This window comes from Balaenoptera borealis (genome assembly GCF_965194805.1).
Source record: "Balaenoptera borealis genome assembly, chromosome: X".
Lineage (NCBI taxonomy): Eukaryota > Metazoa > Chordata > Mammalia > Artiodactyla > Balaenopteridae > Balaenoptera > Balaenoptera borealis.
Genome location: NC_138881.1, coordinates 89,380,954 through 89,400,940, shown reverse-complemented (window position 1 = coordinate 89,400,940; position 19,987 = coordinate 89,380,954). Strand labels below are relative to the sequence as shown.

Below are 19,987 nucleotides of genomic sequence, written 5' to 3'. Positions count from 1 at the left end.
TATTGCAGGAGAGGGTAGTGATTAAAAAAATGGACTCTGGAACCACACTGCCTTGAATATAAAATGAGGCTTTGTTAGCTGAGTAGCTTTGGACAAGTCTCTACATTCCTGTAAGACTCAAGTTTTTTTCCTCTGTTAAATGATGATAATAGCACCCACCACACAGAGTTGCACTGAGACTTAGGTGAGATAACATAGAGACCAAGCTTAGCACAGCTAATGGCACATAGTAAGTGACTAAGAAATACTAACAAGGCTAGGACTTCCCTGGTGGTCGAGTGGTTAAGTACCTCCACTGAAGGGGGTGTGGGTTTGATCCCCGGTCAGGGAACTAAGATCCCACATGCCGTACAGCATGGTTGGAAAAAAAAAAATTGAAAAAAAAAAAAAGAAATACTAACAAGGCTGATGATGGCATGAAGGGTCCCACTAAGTATGGATATTCTATATTTATGCATAATGAACATCATGTTCCTTTTTATCTGTCAGAATATTAAGAAAAAAAAAGGAGGATGACACTTCACAAAGAGACTTGAGGTTCTAGTTCAGGACATGCTCTTGCTGTCTCTTTTCGAGTTCCCCCAGGTATGAAGATAGAGGAACTTCCAAATGTAAAAGCACCTGACAACTGTAGGAGCTAGGGGTTAGGCTTTCCTGGAAACTGAGGGTCTGTCAGATACTACAGAAACCACCTGTCCTACCTTTTATGTGTGTTTGGTTGCAATAATATGCACAGTACCTGTGCAGAAAACCTCCTTGGTCACCTCTGGCCACCATGTATGGTCATATATGGTCACCGTGGGCCAACCAGTGTGGCTCAGAGGTGGCAGAGGGTGCTCAGTCCTCTTTTAGAACCACAGCGCCCCAGGCTCGCAGCCAGAATATCACAGTTGAAAGGTTCTATGTTTATTTCTCTGCTTCTTGTCCTAGATCCATGCTCTGCCCTTGTCTGACCTACTCTGTGCCCAGAGAAGCTGAAGACTATTGATTCTACCCCCTGGTTTTGCTCTCTGAATTCTGTTTGAACTCGCATGGTGTGAGGGAAGATGCTAGCAAGAAACCAGAAGGCGGGAGTTAAGAGGGGTTAGGGTTTCCGTCCTATCCACTCCCTCTCTGTTTTCCACAGTTAATATGCTCCTCTAAGGCCACAGCTCTTGACAGGCCTGCTCCACTCTTGCCAGTTTCCAGAGATACAGCTCCTTCCCCTTGCCACCCTAGACTTAGGAGCGGTAATTTACAGCTTCTTCCCTTTTTGGTTCCCTTAACCCTAACCACACCTCTGTAAACAGTTCCTTCATTCAACTCTCGTCTGTACAACCTTTGAGTGTGGTTTATTTCCAGATAAACACGTTATTTCCAGTGTTCACACATCCTGCACTGGGCCCATTTCTCTCCTCTGCACTGACTGCAGTGGTTCTCACAATATAGACCATGATAATCATTGTTATTTTTTGTAAGCACCATTACTTGTAAAGATGGGCCTTTGTTCCTAACAGTAAATAATATTTCTATGTCCCTCAAATACTTTCTTTCATGTGTTATTTCAGTCTTCACTCTTCTTCTCATTTGCTCTCATGAGTTGGGGTAAAGGGATATTTTCCTTATTTTTAGTCTTTGGAGAAGCTGGGATTGCTTCTGACACCTGCTGATGGAAGTACATGAAAATCAGTAATATATAGGAATCATAGATCTGAATTATTTAGCTGTGGATCTGCTGATTCTTCTCAGTGAAACATCTAATACCAAAAACTCAAAATAAAATCTCTCCCTTTTTATCTCCCCAAGCCAGCTATTGACTTAGGGTAAAAAAATGCATTAGACATCATTCTGAGTTACCTTGTACCACACAATATCAGGCTCCTGATCGGACTTTTTAAAGTCATCCATGTCTGGGCAGGATATCTCCTTTCTTTTAGTGACTTCAGATTTTTCCAAATAGCGGATCCTGCTATTGTAGCACAGACCTGATTCATTCTCTGCAACAGTCAAGGACATTGACACCTTCATGCAATATGTCGAGTTTCTGTAGGAATAGAGAAATAGCAAAATGGCTTTATTGGGTGTTTACACCTATGTTTTTACTCTGTATATTTCAAGAATATTGACTTTTCCATTTAGGACCTTGCCTAGAAATCAGAAACAACATGGAAACAACACAGAAAAAATTTCTACTTCAACTGACAGGGATATATGGAACAAAATGCTAATGTGGACATCTCTGGCCATGAGATAGCTACATAGAGCAGCTGTACCCATCTTCTGAAATGTAAAATAGTCAGACTTCTTTCCCAGTGGTAAACATTGCTATGTTGACAATCTGATAGCAAAACATTATGAGAAAGTCTATAACTAGGGCTATAGCCATTTCTGGTTTGCCCTTATGGCCAGTCCCTTAACAGGTATTCCAAGGATTGTTAATTTTGCCATTGGTTTCTAAGCCAACATTTTCTTTTATAGGACACATACCAAAAAACAGATCAACAACTTGTATGGGTATAACTGAATCACTTTGTTGTACACCTGTAACTAGCACATCATTGTTAATTAACTATACTTCAATATAAAATAAAAATTAAAAATAAAAACAGATCAACATACAGAAGATACCCATTAACTCACATAGCTTTTTAAGGTGTTTACTGAGGTATGTCAGGGGTCAAATTTGGGTTCCTACAAAGAACAAATCCTAGCAGAGTGGATTAATTTTATCCATCAAAACTAGAATTATAAAGGAATTTCAACATTGAATTTTACCATAAAGCTGCTTTAGAAATTGGACATTAATGGGCTAACCCATAATAGAAGGGTATTTATGAAATTGAATTCTGCCTTCATTTCCCTATGTATATCTCATGACATTTCCCTACCCTACTCTGCCTAGACTCCAGAAGGTATCAACCACACAAAAGAAATCTGGAAAGTATGAGGAAGAGACCAGAAGCAGCCTGGTAAGACTTAAAAGAAGGTCAACTGTAAATCTCTTGGTGAGACATTTCAGAATATGTGTTCTAAACATCAAGGGATACCTGCTGTTAAAAAACACAAAGTGCCAGGGATAATTCAAAACCGAGTATTTTACAATTAAGTAATAACAATCCTGATAAATGGGATTAGCATGCCAACCAATAATTTTAAGATGGCCTCAAATGATTGTTACTGTTTGTACTTAGTATTCATTGAAATTTCACAATATGCCAGACACCATACAAAACACAGGAGTGAAGATGGCTGCTGCCCATTGAGTTTACAAACTAAGTTAATCAAAATGACTGCTACTTGGATTTCTAGTGAAGTTAATTGCTGGCAAGTACTCCTGACTATGCGATGCCTGTGTCATCTGAAGATGCACTTCCATTCTGATGTTCAGATGTAACCCCATTATACAATGTAGATTGTGAGCTATTGCTTTTCTCTCTTCCTCAATGAAGGTTCTTAGAAAGGGTATAATATATGCCCACTAGGGATCAAATGTAAGAACATTTAATTCTATTAAGAAATGTTTGACAGCTTCTTTAAGAGCCATGAAGCTAAAGCCACCAGAAATGTTTTTAAGTCTCAGACAATAAGGTAAAATTTGGTTCAATCAATTTGGCTCCTCTTGACTCCATTTTCAATACTTCAGTGTTACACATGCCCATGTCTCCTTGCTTTCTTTAACACCCTAAATGATGTGGCCTATTGTAACATTCTGTCCTTCACTCATTAGGGTGCAGTCGCAATCGTATTTACTCTGTTTCTTGAATATACTAAGCCTATTTGAGCCATGGTTGTTTATACTTGCTCTTCTCTTTGATTTTCTATCATGTGCTTTTTGTTAAGTGTGAGCAAAGAATTTGTTGCTCTTGTTCATCACTCTATTCCTGGGATCTAAGTTGATAGTAAGTGCTTAGTAAATGTTAGTTGATTAAATGTGTGGGCATCAAAAGGTATGTATTCAAGAGACATGTCCTCTCTGCTCTACTTTTGCATAAACCCCATATGGTACTAACCACCCCATCCCCATTCTACAGATTCATGTAAGTATGTGGCTGGTCAGATATCACATTACCTGTTTAAATATGACTCAGGATAATTCTGCAGGTATTCTTGTACCACCAGGGTAAGGATTAGCCAAATTTGGTGCATCAGCATACCAGCAAAGAAAAAAATATAATGACTATATCTGGGAGACAAGAAGGACTAGGGTATGTATAGGGGATGGAAGGAAGATAAATGGTCACAGTTTTTAAAAAGTTTTAAACGAAGAAGAAAGAAAATCACCTCTGCTAAGTATGTAAAATATTATGAACAGTTCTTAATGTCACAGACTTTGATCATATCTGTTCCATGGTGTCCATCCATACAGGTGAAAGAGACTTACTTTTTAAATATCTTCCCATTTTTGTGTTACAAACCCAGGGAGAGAGAGCTGTTGACCAGCAGTCTCAACAATAGACGTATTAGACAGAATGTCCAGTTCCCTGAAAGGAGCTTACTATCCCAAATCTATTTAGTCCTGAGGAGAAAATAGGGTAGACTAAGTAAGGGACCAATATAATATAGTGGTTTCATAACAAAGCACTAGCTTTGAACTAAGATCCACTAGGTTCAACTAGCTCTGTGTCCTTGGGCAAGTTATGTAACATCTCACAGTCTCAGATTCCTCAGCTGAAAAATGAGGATAAGAAATCCTTTACGGTGGCTCCACTGGAGTTTGGAGGAAGAAGTTCTTTTTATTATACAAACTTAAGCAAAAATAAGTTTACTGTTTTCAGTTGGAATGGTTATAATATCTGACCTCTCCAGGCTGCTATAACTATTAAGCAAATATAAAACATATAACACAGCATCTGGCCCATAGTAAATATTTAATAGACTGTCATTAGAATTGTTATTACCGCTTGTATTAGTTTGTACATATATTGTTGATAAATTAATAATCATAATTTATATGTGATGTAGTAATTGTGAACAATCACCAGTATAATAAAAACAACACATTGGCAGCGATGGGTTAAGATATGCCACTGGCCTGGGGTGCTACTTAAGAGAAAAGAGTCTAGAAGAGGTCAGTTAGGCAACAGGCCTAGTACCAGTGCACCATGAAGGTCTGAAAGGATCAAAAAGATATACTGACCTAGGCACAAAAAGAAGTTAATCAAGAGAAAGCAACTAAGGCAAGAAGGAACTTCCAAGTACTGTGAATACCAGCTATTAGGCAAAGGCCAGAACTTTGGAGGTCGAATTGTTAGTAAGAGTTCCATTAAGACTTTTGCAAGTTTCTTGGACAAACACCTTCTATAATAAAGCCCAGACCCCTAGGCAAGGTTTCATGTTCCCTCTCCAAACTGCCCAAAGTATACACTATGTAGGTCATGCCAGCAGCACCTTCATTAACTTGGGATGAGGATGAGGGAAGGGAACCCACCCTGGGAATGGCTGATAGGTTGAAGGAGGAAATATTCTCTCACCCTTACCCACAAACAATCTTGACCAGGGCTCTGCATGAATTCACTCTTGCTCTGGTCTTTACCATGTAAAAGGCTGCTGACATACTGCTTGTTAGCCCACGAGCAAGCCCTAGTATGAAGTCCTTGATGACGACCAAGTTCTCTGGAACTCAAAACAAGGCCTGGTGTGAGTCCTGTTGTTTCCATTGCTGACTTGGGGGAGGTGTGATCAAGGATGCCTGACAGTCTGACACTCAGGTTGATTTTTATCAGTTGTTTAATCCATCCCTGGCACAGTTCCTGCTAACAGTCTTGCATTATATAGATTTTACTTTGAAAAATGCCGCAGGCCAGTTCTATTTAAAATGTTTCCTGCAACTGGGACCTAAAAATGTTACTTTTCTTTCATTAGGTACAATTAGAGCTGTGCAAGTTTGAGGAGGCAGACTGACGAGTGTGCAAGAATGGGAACTGTACTTTTTTTTTTTCTGTCCTCCTTTCACATCCTGAGGAGGACAAGGAGAACATTCAGGTTCAACATGAGCAAAGGGCCTTCACAGTGATGTTGCAGCAATGCCTTACAATTGTATACATTTGTAATCTTTCAAGTATTTCCATATCTCCTATCTTACTTAATTCTGGCAATAATCCAGGAAAAGGTGCAGGGTAAGTATCATCTACATTTTGTATAGGAGTAAAACAGAGACACAGAGAGGATAAATAACTTAGTCAAGATCATATAGCTGGTCAGTGGCTTAGAACCAAGGTTCTGGCTGTTAGCCCCTGGCCACTCTCAGAACTTGATGCTATCAGCTGAACTAACTCATGGCTATCCACACCAACTTGGGGATGCTCACTGAAAGAAATGCAGATGTGTAAAGATAATACTTCAAGAACACTGTTATTAAAATGCACAGCACAGAATTTTCAAATTTGTAAATAAACCTTGCTTTCTATTCCAAAGGTTTAATGTTAGCTACTTTAGGTCATAATTTATACACTTTTTTGCAGAAATATTTCTAAGGGAAAATGTTGATCATCTTGGGTTCCCTAAGGGGAAAAGTAAAACCTAGGATTTAAAACATACATGAGAAATACAGATGCCCCTTTCCAATTCCCATTTATAAAACATGCTAATATTATAAAATCTAAAGTTGTACTTCAAAATTTGAGTTTAAGTGCATTTGTTGTATCACCAGGGCTAACCTACTGAAAATAAACTAAATAAATTAGGGAACTCTTTCATACCTAAAAGCAGAAGCCCAGAAAAAAATGCCTCAGGATATAGTTGAAACTTTTCTAAATGGTTCCTTCAACTGTCTTATCCTCATTTCAAAATACTTTCCTTGAAAATCACAGAATTATCTAATGGTTAGTAAACTAAAACAAAGTTTGTTTTCTGATATTTTTGAAATGTGAATTGACCACTATGCATAACTATCAATTAATCAATCTACCATTACTGGATGATATTGTCCTCAAACCAAAAGAACTATGAACTGATATTATACCAAATTCAGGGAAGGGAAACAAATGAATAAACAAACAGGATATTAGGCCCTTTGTTGAATTCCATTTCTTAAGAATCATTATAAAATAAGAAGATTTTACTGAAAAACATATTTGTGTGGAAAAGGAGACTTTCAGATGAGTGCAGAAATAAGTACATATAACTGCAAACATGCAATGTTAATACTTTAAAAGACCAAGAGGAGGAAAAAAGGGGGAGGATATAAATCACTAATATCAGAAATAAAAGAGGGGATATACAAATCCCATGAATACTAAAAGGATAACATAGGAATACTGTGAACAGCTCTATACCCACAAATTTGATAACCTAGATGAAATGAACCAATTTTTTGAAAGGCAAAATCTGCCAAAACTCATAAAAGAAGAATCAGACAATATGAATAGACATATAGCTATTAAAGTAATTGAATAGATAATTAATAACCTTCCAAAACAGAAAGCACCAGGCCCAGATAGATTCACTGGTAAATTCTATCAAATATTTAAGAAAGAAATTATATCAATTCTTTATAATCTCTTTCAGAAGATAGAAGCAGAAGGAATACTTTCTAACTCATTCTATGAGGCCATCATTACCCTAATACCAAAACCAAAGACATTAAAAGAAAACTGCAGACCAATATTTCTCATGAACATAGATGCAAAATCCTCAACAAAATGTTAGCAAATCAAATCCAGTAATGTATGAAAAGAATTATACACCACAACCAAGTGAGATTTATCCTGGTTCGACATTCAAAAAGCAATTAATGTAATCCATCATATCAACAAGCTAAAGTAGAAAAAATCACATGATCAGATCAGTAGACACAGAAAAAGCATTTGACAAAATCCAAAACCCATTCATAATAAAAACTCTCAGTAAACTATTACTAGAGGGGAAATTCCTCAACTTGATAAAGAATATCTACAAAAACCCCTACAGCTAACATACTTAGGGTGAGAAAGTAGAAGCTTTCCGACAATGACCAGGAATAAAGCAGTATGTCCTCTCTCACCACTCCTTTTCAGCATTATACTGGAAGTCCTAGTTAATGCAGTAGACAAGAAAATTCACAGATTACATGATTTTCTATGTAGAAAATCTGAAAGAACGGACCAAAAAAAAAAAAAATGCCTGGAACTAATAAGCATTTATAACAAGGTTGCAGGATACAAGGTTAATACACAAAAGTCAATTGCTTTCCTATATGTCAGCAATGAACAAGTTTTAAATTTGAAATTAAAATCACAATACCATTTATATTTTGGAAAACCCTAAATGAAACACATAGATATATATCTAACAAAATATTTACAAGATCTAGATGATGATAACCACAACACTGAGAAGAACAAAGCTGGAGGACTGACACTACCTGACTTCAAGGTCTACTATCAAGCTATAGTAATTAAGGCATTGTGATAATGGCAAAATAATAGACAAATAGATCAATGGAATAGAACGTTGAGCCTGGAAATAAATCCACATAAATATAGTCAACTGATCTTTTTTTTTTTTTTAATCTGAGAAATCTTTCCTTTGCCTTCATTTTTAAAAATTTATTATTTTATTTATTTTATTTTTGGCTGTGTTGGGCCTTCTTTGCTGAACGGGGGCTTTCTCTAGTTGCAGCAAGCAGGGGCTACTCTTCCTTGTGGTGCGCGGGCTTCTCATTGCGGTGGCTTCTCTTGTTGCGGAGCATGGGCTCTAGGCTCATGGGCTTCAGTAGTTGTGGCTCACGGGCTCTAGAGCTCAGGCTCAGTAGTTGTGGCACATGGGTTTAGTTGCTCTGCAGCATGTGGGATCTTCCTGGACCAGGGCTCGAACCCGTGTCCCCTGCATTGGCAGGAGGATTCTTAACCACTGAACCACCAGGGAAGCCCTCAAATGATCTTTGGCGAAGAAGCAAAGGCAATACAATGGAGCAAAGACATTCTTTGCAACAAATGGTACTGGAACAACTGCACAGCCACATGCAAAAAAAAAAATGTATCTAGACACGGATCCTTACACACATCACTAAAAGTAACTCAGCATGGGTCACAGACCTAAACGTAAAATGCAAAACTATAAAACTCCTAGAAGACAACATAGAAGAAAACCTAGATGACATTGGATATGGCAATAATTTTTTTTAAATTACAACACCAAAGGCATGATCCATGAAAGAAATAATTGATAAGCTGAACTTCATTAAAATGAAAAACTTCTGCTCTACCAAAAACAGTATCAAAAGAATTAGAAAACAAGCCACAGACTGGGAGAAAATATTTGCAGAAGACACATCTAATAAAGTTATCCCAAATATACAAAGAATTCTTAAAACTTAACAATAAGAAAATAACCCGACATAAAAATGAGCCAAAGACCTTAACAGACACCTCTCCAAAGAAGGTACACAGATGGCAAATAAGCATTTGGAAAGATGTACATCATATGTCATCAGGGAAATGCAAATTAAAGCAACAATGAGATACTATTGCACACCTACCAGAATGGCCAAAATCCAGAACAAGTGACATCACCAAATGCTGGTGAGGATGCAGATCAACAGGAACACTCATTCATTAATGGTGGGAATGCAAAATGGTACAGCCACTTTGCAAGATAGTTTGACAGTGTCTTATAAAATGAAACATACTTTTACCATATGATTTAGTATTCATGTTCTTTGGTATCCATCCAAAGGATTAAAGAAATTATGTCCACACAAAAACCTGCACATAGACATTTATAGCAGCTTTGTTCATAATTACCAAAACTTAGAAGCAACCAAGATGTCTTTCAGTTAGGTGAATGGATAAACTGTGGTACATCTAAGACAATGGCATATTATTTAGTGCTAAAAAGAAATGAGCTATCAGGCCAGGAAAGATATGGAGGAACCTTAAATACATGCTACTAAGAAAGAAAAAAAAAAGGCACTCTAAAAAGGCTACATACTGCAGGATTCCAACTATGTGACCTCATAGAAAAGGCAAATCTATGGAGACAATAAAAGATCGGTGGTTGCCAAGATTTGGGGGGAGGTATGAATAGGTGTGGTACTGAGGATTTTTAGGGTAGTGAAAATACTCTTTATGATACTATAACGGTAGATACATGCCACTATACATTTGTCCAATCCCATAGAATGTACAATGCCAAGAGTGAACCACAATGAAAACTATGGACTTTGGGTGATAATGATGTGTCAGTGTAGGTTAATCAATTGTAACAAATGTTCTACTCTGATGAGAGATGTTGATAATGGTGTATGCATGTATGTAGGCAGGAGGTATATGGGAAATCTCTGTATCTTCCTCTCAATTTTATCATGAACCTAAAACTTCTCTGAAAAATAAAGTCTTTTTTCAAGAAAAGACCAAGAGGGCCAAAGCTCTGACCAATTTCTTAATATTATCATTTTATGAAGAGCCACAACGTTTTAGATGCATTCAAATGACATTTTTGAGAAACTTCTATGTGCCATGCTGCTTGGGCATATTAAAAAAGCAGATGTAAACAACACAATAACAAAAAATATCTGTGCTATAATAAGTTGAGAGAATACAAGATCTTTTGAAAATTTCACTTTTCTACTTTTCAGTCTATAAGCAAATAGTCTTATTTATAGTTGTGAAGAGTTCAGGGCTTTTTGTGTTTGTGTTTTAATAAAGAATGTTATCTTTCATGGGTGATATCTCTAGTCTACAATAATGTCAAAATAATAGGTTTGAATTTATGTACATTTGTTCCATTAGGCAGAAACACAGTTAATAAACAAACAAGGATTCATTGGAGGTATGAACAGGGAATACTTTATTAACTTCTTCTCCCTTGCTGAAATGAACACTCAGCCTTTGGAATGACATTGATAATCTACAACCCAGGACTATTCAAACATAATTTCCTAATGGTTCATGATGCAGTCCAAAAAAAGGTCAACCCAGGGACTTGAACTGAACTGGACTTGAGAATTCTCACTGCTTGGGAACATGGCCACTACAGTCAGAGAGGCTTCGTTTCAAATCTCTACTCTATCATGCTCTAACCATGGATCTTTGGACAGGTCACTGAGCTTCATTTTTGTACATGTAAAATGTGAATAATAAAGGTTATCCTAATAGGGTTGTTTTGTTACACAAGTGTTAAAAACCATGTAGGGTCTGAGATTTTTACCATACTTCCAATTTTCATGGGTGTTGGTAGAAGACAAGAGACTCTTGGGTCAGAAACAATGGACAGTTAATTATTCACAGCAATAGAAATAGCCAGAATATCAGCATTTGTTTTGCTTCCCCAAACCCAGTTCCCACAAGGCAATACAAAGAGGGCCAGATGACACCAGCACAAGCAGTAGGCTGAATTACAGGACAGGAATCCCAAGCTTAGGAGGCACAAGTCCTTAATAATGGGACACAGGCATGCCTGCCTTTCGCTCCAGAGGGAGATACTATCTATATTTTCCAAGGCTGCAAGCAAAACCGTCATTTGCTCTGGTGGGAGGTGCAATTTCTACCTTTTAAGACTGTTCTCTATACATACATCCCTGAAAAGATAATCTGGGACAAGGGACAGTGCCTCTGTGCATAAGTCATGCAGAAATGCAAGAGATCCATAGGGAATTGTCTCTCAACAATGAGCTAATTTAAAGCTCTTAGCATAGTACCTGACATGTGGTAAGTGCTCCATAGAAAGTAACCCCCCCTTACATCATCACCACTGTATAATTAATACATTATCCACTGACTCCCAAGCCAAACTGTAAAGTAAATCTAGATGTTCTGTTTTGTTGTTTAAAGAAAGAGTAGCCAATGGACCAGGTTACAATAGAAATTATATATATTCAAAAACTACTGGCTCAAGATAAAATTTTGTTATCAAAATGTCATTCACCCTGAATTCAAAACAAACTATAATTTATCTGGGGGTGGAGTAGTTAAGTCAGATACCTACTCAAGAAAAATATTGTCTGTGTGTGTGTGTGTGTAAAATAACCCACTCATAGATAACTGAGAATTTTGGATCTTTCCAGTGGCAAGTTCGTCACCATTCTCAAGGAAAGCAATTGCAATCTACCACCTACGGGTGTGGGTAGCTAGTTAAAAATCTGTTGCTAGTGACTGACTGACATGTGGGTAAAGGTAAGGGAATAATCAAGGGAAATTCAAAAGATTCCCTGCCACTATCATAACCCACATGTTACGAGTGACCCCTGATTTATTGTTTGGTTGAAGACAATTTTTCACTGACTAACTACAGTTGAACAGTGAGGAGGTTAGGGGTGCCAATGCTCTGTGCAATCATAAATCCACATATAACTTATAGTTGGCCCTCCATATACATGGTTCCTCCATCTGTGGTTCTGCATCCATGATTCAACCAACTGTGGATTGTGTAATACTGTAGTATTTACTATTGAAAAAAACTGGCACATATGTGGACCCATGCAGTTCCAACCCATGTTGTTCAAAGGTCAACTGTATTTCTTACTTCTTCACTGCTTCCTATTTAGATTACACTGATATTTTTGTATATGTCAAAAAGTAGTTTTATAATTATTCTTATAATATTCACAAGTTTTGCTTTATCGCCCAAGTTACATTGCAAATACTTCAAAAGCACTGAGTTTCCTTTAAACGTGGTTATCTTCCTCCTCATACAGAAGCCAGAATATTCTCTCTATCTTTGTGTTGACAATTATATAAGTTAGTTGTCTTAGCAACTAAGCTGTCATTCCCTATGCCTCCATGATCTATTCTCTGATCCCTGCCTACCCACCATAACTGTCACTGTCAGAGGTCTTAAAAGACTGGTCAACACTCAAAATTTCTGCATGCTGCTCTAACTTCACTCTATGACCCACTAACATTTGGTTTCTGTCCCATAATTCTTTTGAATTTCTATCATTAGACTCAAGGACATCTTACTAGCCAAGTCTAATGACCTCTTGCTCACCCTCAGCCTATCTTACCTCCATGCATTGTTTGAAACTTGTAACTCTCCTTCAACTTTCTAAACCTCTCGTTACTTCTAAGATATCTCTCACTTAGGATTGTCTACTTCTCTGACCACTCCTTATAATTCTACTGCTGGTGTTTCTTCCCTGGGCTATCTCCAAAATGTTAGCCATCTTCCCCTAGGCCTCAGGTTTCCTTCCTCTGTTTTGTTTGCTTGCTTATTTGTGTTTTTCTTCTCTCCCTCCAAACTTCATCTCCAGAAATTTTGTTCAAGCGCTAGATTCCAATTACAAACTAAGTACTGAAGACATCCAAATGTATAATATTTTTCTCTAGTTCTATCCTCTCTCTTAAGATCCAGCCTAGTACATCCATTTAACTATGATTCCATATTACTGTCATGAAGGCACTTATCAGTCCCAAACTGAACTTAGTACCTCTTCCCTACAGTCTGTTATTCCTCCTGTATTATCTATCATGATTAGAGGCATCACTAACCACACTACCTAGTTGCTCAAGTCAGATGCCTCAAAGTCATCTCCACTCCACCTCTCCGTACTTATTTCCCTTATACAATTGGCTAACAAGTTTCACTAATTCTATTTCAAAATTCTCTCCTTATCTGATCTTTCACCTAGGTCCTGCCACAGTTCAAGCCCTAATCGTGTCTTGTCTGTACTACTAAAGTAGGATCTTAACAGGATTCGCTGTCTTCATTTTCTCCCTCCTCCAATCCTTTGGCCAAAGGAAATTATTTTTAACTTCCTAAAAGTGTTTATAAGCAGAAGTGGAAGGATGGTAGCATACAGAGACAAGTGATCACAAGCTGAAGTTCACATTTAAAGTGTTATAGAAGGAATAAAAAAGGTAGGGCAAAAGATGTTCTGAGGCTAGAAGAAGGGACGGCAAAGAAGTAAGCAGGTAAGCTATAAAACTGTCGATGAGAGTGGACAGTGGCAGAAAGGAAGAGGTCAAGGGAGGAAAGCTAGGGATCTGTCCTAGGCACTCTGTTTTTCTTGTTCTATATCCTCTCCCTGGGTGATTTTAACCACTGCTTCAAATCCTACTTCCACTTCTCAATACTACATCTCCAGCCCTGATGTCTCTCCGAAGGTCTAGACTCACACATCTAACTGCCTATAGGGTATCTCGACTGGTATGTGCCACAGTCTCCGTATGTCTAAAGGTGAACCCACCCCAAACAGTTTCTCCTTCATTCTCCATATAAGTATACAGAATCACTATCTACGTAGTTCCCTATAGTAGAAACCTGGGAATTACCTTACTCATTCTCTCATCCCTGCCCCTCTCTGGCATTCCCATGAATTCTACCTAGCAAAAAGCTGTGTACATGCACCACTCCATCCCAAATTCCACTGCCCTTAGTTTACATTTTGAATTACTGTGGCATCCCTCTAATGGGTCTCCCTGACTCCAGTATCTCCCCTTTCTTCACCATTCCAATTTACATTATGTTTTGAATGCTCTTTCTGCAGAAGTCCCTCGAGAACAAGGGAAAACATGAACCCTTCCCACTAAGGTCTGATAATTAAAATACAAAAATTGAAATGGAAAGAAGACACATGATAACATTTTTAAAGAGAGCTAAAACAGTGGGATTTATACCTCTGGTACTTAACCACCTTCTTATGTAATACTTTAATGCCTGATTTATCATTTTTTTCTCTGTCACTATCTGACATAAACCCTTAAAGAATAAATGTTGTCTTTTTCAAACTAGTTCATAGAACAGAACATAATGCTCATATAACAAATAATGAATGTCTGATTTTTCAGATGGAAAAATAAATTAAAACCCACGAGTGTCTCTGCATGGCTAGTCCCTTGGGTACATAAATAATGGGTGAGAAGAAAATAGAGAGAGCTAGCCTGAGATGAGACCCTAACATCAAGCCAAGTAATTTGTCACATGAAGCCATCAAATATTTTTAAGCTTGAAAGTAACGTGATCATAGGAAAGGTTAGGAGGATATTAGGAATTAGAAAGAGATTAAAGTCAGGGAGATAAATTAAAAAGCAACAGGGGCATTCCCTAAATGGGAATGGATGTCAAAAAAAGTTCCTCAGGTATTAGCAATAAGACTTGGTGACTGATTTGATTGTTATTAAAGGGGGGTAGTCTTGGTGATTTTGAGATTTCTATGAACAACACAGGGATATAGGAGGAAAATCATTTCTTGGGGAAAAGGTTGACTTATGAACATTTGAATTTGGGATATCTTTGGGACACACAGGAAATATGAATCTAGATCAGGAGTTGGCCAACTACAGGCCAAATCCTACCAGTTGTCTGTTTCTATAAATAAACATTTGCTGGAACATAGCTACTTCTTTGAGTATTGCTTATGATTGCTTTTGTGCTACAAGTAGTCGGGACAGAGGTCCTTTGCTTACAAAGTCTCAAATAATTCCTATATGGCCCTTTAAAGAAAGTTTCCTGACCAAGTATCAGAATCTGGCTGTGTCTAGAACAGGACCTACAGAACCTTCCTAGCGAGGGGGGCGCCAGAGGCTACTGAGAGGTTGGGGCTGTTTCCTGTTCTAGAACATTCCATCTCTAGGAGGGGAGGGCCCCCTGAGTGGGACAAACCATTATGGTGGTGGGGGGTGTGTTTGAGACTTTTTGTACTTGATTACAAGCGCTTCACGTTCTTGGTTCTGAATCTTTTCTAACCACTCCTGCTTCTTCCGACCTTCAAAGACTTTCAACAGTGTAGGGGGTTCTCTTATGTCCTGGGGGGGGGCGGGAATCTTCCTCACGCACCCCTCCCACCCCCCACTGTTTCTGGAAGCTGGAACAGTCCCATGTTACTCTGACTTGGTCCCTGGCCCATCCCCCGGCCTGCCCCCAGTCCCGTGCCCAACCCCACCCCCAATCCCGTTCGCCGCTACGCCCCCCCACCCCCCCGCCCCCAGAACAGGTGTCAGATCTGCTCACTTCTCTCCAGCAGCCGGTTGCAAAGGGACCAGGCCTGGCCACTGCCAGTGGGACCGGGGCAGAAGGAGCAGGTGAGGAGGAAGAGGAGGCAGGGGCCACTGCTCCTACTGCAGCCGCTTCTGGAGCCACAGGAGGAGGAGGAAGACAGAAGGGTGTGGAAGGGTCAGAAGCTGCCGAGGGAGCAGAGGAGCTGCGCGGAGACCTTATGCAGCTTCCCGGAGTTGGGAACCAGAAAATTTACACCTCTGGTGGGCAGAGGGAGGGAGATCTCAGGTCCGTGGGCCCACCCATGCTTTATTTATATGGGATAGCAAAGTCCGGGTCCACAGCCTCACAGGAACCCCCTCCTGTCCAGCTCCCTGCCTCATTCCCATCCTCACACTCACGCCCCTTATTCCCCTTCCCAGACGCACCCACACCATCCCCACCAGCAGCGCCGTTCACAGCAGGAGCTCCATCTCAGAGGTCTCCCCGCTGGGGGCCCTCTGATTCTAGCCTGCGGTCTGATGTGGGGGGCCAGGGAATGGGCCCTCAAGAACCACAAAGAGACGGGAGGGACTCTGATTCCCACCAGCAGAGGACACCTCCAGTACTTTGAAGGCCAACGGGCTGCCCTTGGTGTAAAGTGAATTTTTCAAGGCAGAAAACTTGCTTCCACTGTGGGAGGGGAATCTGGCTATAAAACCTTTGAATTCAGAAATGTGAAACAGAATAGAAATGTACCCTGATGGGAAATCCGTTTTCAGTGGGAGGGGCAGGGGCGGGGGAGGGCTTGGGAAGAGTGGAAGGAAAGGGTGGGTGGGTGGGTGAATGGGGCAAGGGAGCTGTGAGAGAGGAGGGGAAATGGGGTGGAAGGTAGGGTATGGGGTGGTGGCTGGGGAAGTTGTAGATTGGGGGCTTAGGGGGAGAGAGACCTAGAGAGACAGACGTGTTTTGATGACCCTCTTTGTGTTCCAGAGCACTAGTACTCGACACCCCAGAACTACTGCCGCTTCTGTGTGTGTCTCCCCCCAACTCTAGCATCTGGTGGACCTGGGCAGACAGTATATAACACCCCCGTCTCTGCTTCCCCCCCCCACCCCTGAAACTAGACTAGATGACTGGAGCAGGAGTGGTCATTTGACCCATCCTGAGCCAAACAGATCCTCACACTAGAGAATCTGAACAGAGAGGCAGATTTCATAGCCAGGATGGTGTCGGGCAATGAAGCAGTGGGTCATTGGGAGTCGGGGGCAAGGTCGGAGTCATGGACACCGAGGCCACAGCTGAGGCCTGGCCTTGGATGTGGGGGAACAGAACCGCGTGCTTTACAAAGGCCCAGTGCCCTTTAGAGAATCACAGTCTGAGGCCCCAGGGAGCAGAGAGACAGAGAAGCAGAGAGGAGTTGATCCCGTGACCCCAGACGTGCAGAGTGGCAGCCCGACCACTTTTCACTTCCTGCAGTTGTGCTGAGTGAAAATCCACTTTACACAGATCCTTTTTTCTTTAAGCTAACTTGAGAGGGTCCTTGGTCTGGGCAACCAGATTATTGCCAAGCCAGAAATTTACACCAGAAGAGCAGTTGCAAACCACAAACCATCAAAGGAAATGTCGGAACTGGCAGGGGCGGTGCATCAGGGAGTGATGGGTAGTGAGTGGGGATTCCTGCATCCCAAGTCTCCAGCAATGAACTGGTCAGGAAGCTCATTCATATTCTGAGCGAGTTATATCATGAGAAACAAAACAGGCCTGGGGTTAACCCCGGGCTTACAACAGGGCCACCCCTAGAGGAATCCTTCAGGGCTGCATACAGAGGATGCCAGCACGAGCTGCAGATGAGGACTGCTATCGTCGTTCAGCCCCATGACAGGAGAAGCCTCCCCAGTCCCCAGTGGCAGAACTGGGGACAGATCTGAACAGGGAACTTGTGCCACTGCCAAGGAGGCGAGTTAGCAACTTGACAGTACCTGGAGGGTTTGCTGGTCTAGACCACTGACCACAGTATTTTGCCATCCTGAGATTTTCTCTCCCCCATCACCAGGATAACAGTGGGAGAGGAATCTGGCTACAAAGCTCCTTGTGAATTCAGAAATGTAGAATATAACATACCCCGATGTGAAATCAATTTTCAGAGGGAGGGGGTGAAAGGGGGAGGGGGAGGATGGTCTGCATCTCCCCCTCTGATGACTAAGCTGTGTTGATGGGGGCTAAATGTATGGTTTAGCCCACAGGTGGAAAGATGCTGAGGAGTCATACCTGGACCAGACTGAGACACAACTGGAGGAGCCCTGAACATTAACTGGGGACTGTGAACCTAGTCACTGAAGCTTTCATGGCCCTGATCCTAACCCTAACCCTGGGACATTTCTGCAGCGGCTGGATGTGACTCTGAGTTGTCTCTTTTGGGGGCAGATGTACATAATCATTATCAGGATTTAGGGCCAGATCCCTAGCTCATTATTAAAGGGCCTGCACTTGACAGAAACCTTCTTGGGCTTATTTATATCCCTACAGAGTAGGATTTCACAGCTTCAGCACTCCTGACAGTTGGGGCTAGATTTCCAGAGGCTGTCCTGTGAATTGTAGGATGTTTGGCAGAACCCCTGGCCTCTACCCACTAGATGCCAGTAGCACACCCCACACCCCCAGAAAATCGTGACAACCAAAAATGTCTCCACATGTCCACCGGAGGGCAGAAGCGCCCCTAATTGGGAACCATGGAGACAGTGAAGTACTTAGGAGTACTCAAGACAGGGGGAAGAGAGCTGCAAGGGGAGTGTGTCCAGCAGTGCTAAGGGCTGCAGGGGGTGGGGCGCTAAGACAGGAGGTGAAAAGTATTCACTGGGTCTGGCCATGTCTGATCTTTGAGCAGATCAGGGGAGTGGGGGGGCAGAAGCCGGCAGAAGCCTAAGTGCAAAGACTGCGGAGTGAGTGAAAGTGAGGAAGCGCTCAGTGAAGGGGGGGGGCTCTTCTTCAGGGACCTTTGACTGTGAAGGGAAGAAGTGAAGTAGGGTACAAGACTGAGAGAGAGAGAGTACTTTTGAATATGGGAGAAACTTGGGCCATAGGGAAGGAGATAGCTGCAGAAATCTTGAAAACACAAGAAATATGTAAAAGAATGAAGTAGATCCTGCATACTCTATTGGAGGCATGTCCACTGCACTGCTCAATGAAAAAAAATATGATGGCCAATTGTGGTTTTTTTTGTGAAACAAAATCTCTCCCCAAATTTTTCATTATTCTGTGCGTGTATGTGTGATATATAATATATATATATACATGTATATATATATACACACACACATATATATATACACACACACATATATATATACACACATATATATAATGGATTTATGTAAGCATAGAAATGTTCTGGAAAAACTTTTTTTTCCAGAAAAATGGAGTAGGGTAGGGGCAGTAGGATAGAGGGCTTTTACTTCTTTATATACTTCTTTGTTAAGAAAGTAAAACAATTAAATGTTCACAAATATACAAAAAACAAAAGGAATTAATTTGCTGGCTTGGGTAGGTTTAGAAAGGTAACCTTTTCCTTTGGGACAGGACGAGAAGAGAGCAGACACTGATCTCTGACACAAAGGGATGCGAAACCAAGAGGGCTCCTGCCTGTGTGTCCCTTAGACTAAGGATCTGAGAGTGAGTAAGGAAAGGAGGTCAGGGTGGGGGTGGGGGCTTCTGGACAATGGCACGTTTAGGAATAACTTCCATAAGTGGGGAATGGGGAAGGGGAAGAAAAGATCATCTGGTTGCACAGAGGGCCCAGTTGGGTCCAATGAAAGAAAACCAAAGGGCACTGCAACAAGAGCCTAGGAGGGGGCACTGGAAAGGAAGGTGAGTAGTTCCAGAAGGGGCGCCAGACACAAATCTCTATGTTACAGACTGTTTTCATAACTTATTTTTTTCAGTAAATGATTCGGTTTGTTTGGATTTGGGTTTGATAGGATTAAGGGAAGATGCATGATTTTGTGTATCACACCCAATATAAAGGTTTTTTTTTTTCCCTCTGTACGTCCAGAGGAAAGGATTTAATAAAGTTAATTCCACTTCTACCACTAAATATCCTCAACAGATACAACAGAGGTAATATGACTTAGCCTTTGAGCCCTTGGGCTAGCATGCATAGATGAGCAGCTCAAGAGTA

The 19,987-nt window shown here is 40.7% G+C and overlaps 2 protein-coding genes across 4 annotated transcripts in view; one reads left to right on the top strand and one right to left on the bottom strand.

Annotated features, from left to right (window-relative positions):
• Positions 1 to 19,987, bottom strand: part of IL1RAPL2 (interleukin 1 receptor accessory protein like 2) — a 1,121,335-nt gene that overhangs the window by 509,787 nt on the left and 591,561 nt on the right. For all 3 annotated transcript variants that reach the window (XM_082377189.1, XM_082377191.1, XM_082377190.1), the window contains one exon: positions 1,837 to 2,023. In XM_082377189.1, coding sequence (XP_082233315.1) covers positions 1,837 to 2,023 — 187 coding nt within the window. The remainder of the gene's footprint in view (positions 1 to 1,836; positions 2,024 to 19,987) is intronic.
• On the top strand, positions 13,987 to 16,528 carry TEX13A (testis expressed 13A; the record flags this gene model as incomplete). Its single annotated transcript, XM_082377795.1, is given in 3 exon segments — positions 13,987 to 14,043; positions 15,860 to 16,441; positions 16,445 to 16,528. Coding segments are annotated over 3 exon segments (723 nt in total).